The sequence below is a fragment of the Streptopelia decaocto genome (genome assembly GCF_964273445.1).
Source record: "Streptopelia decaocto genome assembly, chromosome: 6".
NCBI lineage: Eukaryota > Metazoa > Chordata > Aves > Columbiformes > Columbidae > Streptopelia > Streptopelia decaocto.
In genome coordinates, this window is record NC_138660.1 from 26,667,085 (window position 1) to 26,673,619 (window position 6,535).

Genomic DNA, 6,535 nt, shown 5'->3' on the forward strand with positions numbered 1-6,535 from the left:
ACCAGAGCTGCTCTGCAGGGAAGGGAGGCGAAAAGAGCGCAAAAGAGTTGTGTTTCGCAGAAAAAAGTTCTGTTTCGCAGGAAAAAAACTAAAAAGGTTCTATTTTTGCAGGTGCTTCTGCCACCTCGGGAGTCTCAGAGGGGGACGGGAGGGTCGGGGTGCAGGGAGCATGAGGCAGGAGCCAGAGTACCAAACTAGATTTACTGTGTACACGAGGAAAGGACGACAAATAAATGTACAAATCGGTGAACAGACGTACAAGAAAATGAAAACAAGGGCTTTTCCAGCAAGATTTCCAGCAAGCAGGAGATGATCCAACAGTCACAGGGGCAGGTAACGATCCCGCGGAGCAGCGAACAAGCTACGGAGTGACAACAGGACAGAAAAAGTCACCTGCAACAGACTCCACCACGGCACAGGGCTCAAACCCGGCACAGAAACGCACTTACAACTCACTTTTGGGAGGCAGCAGCACAGAGAATCACGTTTTTTTTGAACACAGGCACACATTTATCCCTTTCCCTGCTCACTGGGTTCGTGACGGCTCTTCTGCGCAGCTTGGGGACATTAAAAGGTGCTTTTATTTCCACACCCCCCCCCCCCCAATTTATCACTTTTCTCTACCAAAAACAAGTATTAAAATAAAGTGGAGGCTGCACGCTTCTAATTGCCGCTGAGGAATAAAGAGCCACATGAAAGGCAGCGGGAGGACGGCGACAGGTTCAGCTCAGCTGCAGCGGCAGGTTTCGCTTTTTATAAACTCTTTTTATAAACTCGTGCAACAAAAGAACGCCGCCGCTCCATCGCGAGCGGTGGGTTTTGGACCAGCTGCTCTGCTAACTCCAGTTCCAACAATAATTCAGCACAAATCTCACCCCTGCATTTAAAAAACAAAAAAAAAAAAGGTATATTTCAGATGACTTTATCATAATATGACAAAGCACGTGTAAATGTTTCAAACTCCAGCCCTATCTCAGCGTCGGATCTTGTGTTGGAAGGAACTGTGCCTGCAAAATGTGCTAAAAATTTAAAATCAGCATCTTTTCTCCTTCTCCCAGGCATATCTTGAAACTTTTACGCTCACAAGTGGCATGAAAATATACTGAATTATTTACACGATAAGAATTAAACAGAGGGGTAAGACAAGAGCCAGGAATGAACACTCCATGTCCCAACACATGGATGAATGTTTAGGCCACCGGTTTAAAGAAAAAAAGACAACACAGCAGAGAGACAACGCATATTACTTAATCTAAACTTAAATCAAATTGGCCCAATTTAAGATATAGATTAATCCCTGCAGAGACTGTTTTGACTCGCACACGCAGTACGTCAAAGACAACAAGTGATTTTGGGAAACGTCCTCTAAAGTTTCGAAGAGCCCCGTGTGATTGGCGTGTTAATTTGTTCACTGTTTCATAGCAAACCCGAGGACAGATGAGAGCGAGGTGTGACGAGGATCCCGGAGCTCCTGGTGTCTTAACACACCCCACCCGTCTGCTGCTGGAACACGTCGATAGTGTCTTCATCTTCCATCTCCAGCTGTCGGAGCAACACGGAAAACACAAGATGTGAAACGCACGTGGTTATATCAGCGCTTCGCTCTCTGCTCCTAACCCATACCAATGATCGAGGTGTGATTTTAATTAATTAATGTGTGAAATGCTTGATTTATAAACCTTGATTTATATTGGGAAAAACTTATTTCCCAGAGAGTAGTTTGAAATAGGGATCAAAATATTGTTGCTTCCCCCTCACCCCTGAACTGAAATTACAGAATAAAAGCATTGCTGTCCTCATACAGTACTATGAAAAAGAAACTGCTGTGAATTAAAGGAGCATTTAATGCAAAGCATTAAAATGCAAAGCATTAAAATGGATTTCTTTACTTGCAATGACTGCTTAATTCTGAACGAATTCGCTGTGAAACTTCACGGTCAGACACAGCACCGAGTAAGCAGCTCTGAAGGTGCACGGGTAACTTCTCTACCCTTATGAGCACTTCTCACATGGATTAATTAATAAAAGTCTCAACCATGCTCATAACTTACAGAAATGGTATAATACCAGCTCAGCGCCTTCCGCCACAAATCCCCGGCCGAGCGGCCCCTTCGTTCCCCACCAGCCCCAGTATCTTTTTGGTTTCAAACCCCTTTGATCCGCACACAGACATTAAAATATTTTGCAGTAAATGTGTTTTTCCTACCTGTGCAGGTGTATCTGATTCACTAATTGGTTGTCCATCAAATCTGAATCTAATCTGCCTCATCGACAAACCCTGCAAGTCAAAGGTAATTAACATGAGAACCACGCTCTTGTTTCTGAATCCAAACAAAACAGTTAATATTTATTCTGAGGGTAAATCATTAACAAAATTAAGACTCAAAAGCTTTAATCAGACAGGAAATTTGGCGTGTGTGTCTTGTTAAATTGAGGAAGCAGAGCCATTAATTAGAGCAATGTCCCGCTGGGCTGCAGTCACAGCACGGACTGTATGGAACCACAGGTGTGGGTTTGGCGCCCAGTTCCGACCCTGCTCTGCAAGGCACAAATATCACAAGTTAATTTACAAAGGTAATTTAAGAAGGGATCAATCAATGCACCATTCCATACAGACTTGAAGGACACGTCAGGAAAGAGCAGTAATTGAATCTCGCAGTCAGAGAAGTAACGGTAAAGTTGACTCAAAGGAAAACATGCAAAATAATCTCAAAAAACTACTTTTTTGTGTAACTAGCTACCAGTCCTGCCTACCCACAGTCAAGACAAGTTTTCACTCATGCCAGGCAACCGCTCCCAGTTCTGGTTCTTTATCTTCTGATGAAGAAAGGCACCATGAATACAACTGTTTGAGGAAACAAGAACGTGCAGGACCCGATGCATATTTTACTAGCAAGGTTTATTAGAAAAAATGCTGGGATCTAACTTTAGTAAGTTGGCATTACCTTTAAAATCCAAGTTGAAATCCCAACTGTTTTCACAGCGTTTAATCACACAAAGTAGCCTTTACTCCCTGTCTCAGGGATCGAGATCTTTACTCTGCCCTCCGAAAGCCTTCATGATGGCTGCACAATTCACACTTGGAGCCCCACGAACACAAAAACCCCACACGCCTCCCAAAAGACCCTATGGATTCAGTTTCCATTCCTGGCCCAAGAAATCTTACGCTACATCAGGCACAGGACTGAGCACAAGGTTCATGGTAGTTAGGAAAGAATCTACCAAGCACTGAACAAGGGGAAATGCCAGCAAATAAAATCCGGCTCCACTTCTGAAAGGCATCTGCATCCCCACACTCTGCTCTGCACCACCTGGTACGGGGTGCAAACCAGCACTGAGGGCTACACGCTCCAAACACAATGGGAGACATGAAGGGAAGAGAAAAACAATCCCCAAATGCAAGTCGGGGCATAGGAGAATTCGGTTTGGGCCGTTTTCCAAAGAGAAAACACCCTCTGTATGCAGTTGGTAAAGTTTTTAAAGATGACAGTACTGAGGGATATGAGGCTAAAAATTCACAGTGAGTTGGTCTCAGAGGCAGGATCAGAACTTGTGAAATTTTGGTAACGCTATCATGGGACACTTTTAGTGCACCTGGTGAGGAAGAGGTCGTTTTCCTGAACTGAAGAGAAATCCCTTAACACTTCAGAGGCAACAGCACCCTGAGCCTTTGCTCTCCTCACGCCTGGCCATATTCACCCTAACACCCTGGTATTTTTAGAGTTTATATTTTTAATGTTCCAGACTGCAAAGCAGCAGTTTCCCCAGCCCCACCTGCCGCTCGCAGTACGCCTTCATCAGCTTGCTGAGCGGCGTGTGCCGCTTGATCTTGAACTGCACCACGGAGCCGTCCTGCCCCGCCACTTTCAGGTTGATGTGATCATTCTCTGTTTTCACGCTTTCCTGGGTGAAGAAATGGAAGAATCAGAGAAGCGTTTGGTTAGAAAAACACTCAATATCATTGAGTCCAGATGTTAATCTAACGTTGGCACTGCCCCATGTCCTGAGAACCTCATCTCCGTCTGTCCAGCCCTCCAGGGATGGTGACTCCAGCACTGCCCTGGGCAGCCTGTTCCAATGCCCCACAGCCCTTTGGGGAAGAAATTGTTCCCCACATCCAACCTCAACCTCCCCTGGCGCAACTTGAGGCCGTTTCCTCTGCTCCTGGTGCTTGTTCCTGGGGAGCAGAGCCCGACCCCCCCTGGCTCCAAGCTCCTTTCAGGCAGTTCAGAGATCAGAAGGTCTCCCCTCAGCTCCTGTTCTCCAGCTGAACCCCCAGGTCCCTCAGCCGCTCCCATCACACTTGTGCTCCAGCCCCTCACCAGCTCCGTTCCCTTCTCTCCACTCGCTCCAGCACCTCAAGATCTTTGTTGTCCTGAGCGGCCCCGAGCTGGGTTCAGAGCCGCCCGGGGGAGCTCCCAGCGCCCGCGGCTGCCGGGGCCTGTTCCTCCGCCTCCTCCCTGCCCGGTCCGGCCCCCCCGCCATGTTGCGCGCCGCACGCTGCCGGGCGGGGAGGGGCGGGGCGGGGCCGCACGGGCAGCCCTGCCCCAGGGTCCGGCGGAGAGGCCTGTTCCCCCCCGCCGTGCTGCCCCCGCCTCGGTCCCGCCGCCCCGCTGTTCCCCGGCCCCGCCGGCCTCACCTTGGGCTTCTCCTCAGACATGGCGGCGGGGCCGGCGCGGGGGGAGGGGAGCGGAGGGCGCGCGCGCGCTGAAGGAGCGGCCCGCGCGCTCGGGCTCCCGCCACCGTCCGCGAGACAGCGCGCAGCTCGGCCCCGCCCCTCGGCCGGCCGCCGCGCGCGCCCATTGGCCGGCCCGGCCCGATCACGTGACGGGGTGGGGGAGAAGCGACCGCGCGCGGCTCCCCGGGCGGTTCTGGAAAGTGCGTCACGGAGAACCGGAAGGCCCGCGGGCGGAGGGGCGGGGCCGCGGCCGGGGGCGCGCGATGGGGCCCCCGGGGGAGGGAGGCGTGGGCGGGGCCGGCGGGGCGGGGCCGGCGGGGCGGGGCCGGCGGGGCGGGGCCGGCGGGGCGGGGCCGGCGGGGCGGGGCCGGCGGGGCGGGGCCGGCGGGGCGGGGCCAAGCGCAGCCGCTTCCTCGCCGAGCCGCACGGGGTCGCTCCGCACCGGGGCCCACCCGCCTCGGCACCGCGCGGCAGCGGCAGCCGCAGCTGCCGGGGGGAGCCCCCGAGGCCATCCAGCCCCAAAGCGCAGCCCGGAAGGGTCTCCAGTTCGGGCCTGCCTGGGTAGCCGGAGGGCAGGAGCCAAGCGGGGCTGGAGGGCGCGGGGAGCGCACCGGGTGTCCCTGAAGAAAAGGCTCCCGAAATAAGAGGTGCATGGCGGCTGGGGCTGTGCCAGGGCTGCCTCCCCCGTACCGAGAGTGCCACGGTGGTTTTATTGCAGAATAAAATCGCTGCGCTTTTCCGCCTAGAATGTAGGAAACAGTTATTTTGCAAATATAATAGTCCCAGGCAGCATCTCTCAGCAAAGCGTATTGTAATAACGATTTTGCAAGATTTGGTGTTCTACCTAAAGGTCGGCACACATAGTAGGGCAAAAATCCCCTGCTTATATCCCCCAAAATCCCGGCCGCTCTTCCCCTCCCCTGTTCCCTGTTGGTTGGTACTGCAGGGTTTACAGACCACCCGACCTGCCTCAGTTTACATACAACACCCTTCCCCTTGTCAATCTAGTTAAAATGTGGATTCCTGGTACTTTGGCTACCCTTCCCACTAAATTAACCTGTAAATACAGGTATCAGTATGCGTACAGGTATCAGTATATATTCTGGGAAAAGACTGTTTTACATTAAGGATTCATAGTCCAATGCCTCTCGGTCCTTCCCCCCTGCTGGGGTCAGGTGCCAGGTCCTCAGTTACGTAAAAACAACAGCTCTTCGTTAAACGTTCCTTACAAGAATAAAGTCTGGTTTGGAACTTGTTTTCCACCTAAAACGGATTTTGGGGTGCCTCCGTGACACCACCTAAAATCAACCCCCCACACTGCGTGAAAACAAACTCTGCCCTGCACTCTGCTGCAAATGAACAGAGAAAAATCCTTTAGAGAAACCTGTGCCACATGCGTTGTGTACAAAGGTTTCTATCCGGATCTGTCCCCTCCTGACTGTTTGGCCCACAACTGATTATCTCCCACACAGCTAATTCTCTCAGGAACCGGATACCTCTCTCCACAGTATTCCATTTCCCTGGATGACATACACAGCTTCCTTGGAGGGCAACCTTGCCTTCATGGCAGTCAGGAGTCTTTCTCTCTTGCAATTGCCCTACCAAGGATCCCATCCTTTGACAGAGACCCCAGCTCTTGGAGTCACTGGTGTCCAGTTCCAGACAGTCGACTCCATTGTCCCCGAATTGGAGCAGCCAGGTTACCACATTCTCACCCTCGTGACTCCCACCGCGGTGTCCCCTGGGCGGTGTCTCCGAGCGAGGCTGGGGCCCATGTCCCCATGGCCAGGAAAGCTGGGGACAGGCCAGGCAAGTGGCGCCTCCGAGGATCTCGTGTCAGGGCAGGCGGCGGGCAGC

The 6,535-nt window shown here is 52.1% G+C and overlaps 1 protein-coding gene across 1 annotated transcript; it reads right to left on the bottom strand.

Moving 5' to 3' along the window:
- Window positions 1-182: 182 nt before the first annotated feature.
- Window positions 183-4,800, bottom strand: SUMO3 (small ubiquitin like modifier 3). Its single transcript, XM_082056907.1, has 4 exons — window positions 4,640-4,800; window positions 3,775-3,903; window positions 2,207-2,278; window positions 183-1,542 (listed from the first exon to the last, which is right to left on the bottom strand). The coding sequence occupies exons 1-4, from the start codon at window positions 4,658-4,660 to the stop codon at window positions 1,480-1,482; spliced, it is 285 nt and encodes a 94-aa protein (XP_081913033.1). The 5' UTR covers window positions 4,661-4,800; the 3' UTR covers window positions 183-1,479.
- Between the last annotated feature and the right edge of the window lie 1,735 nt (window positions 4,801-6,535).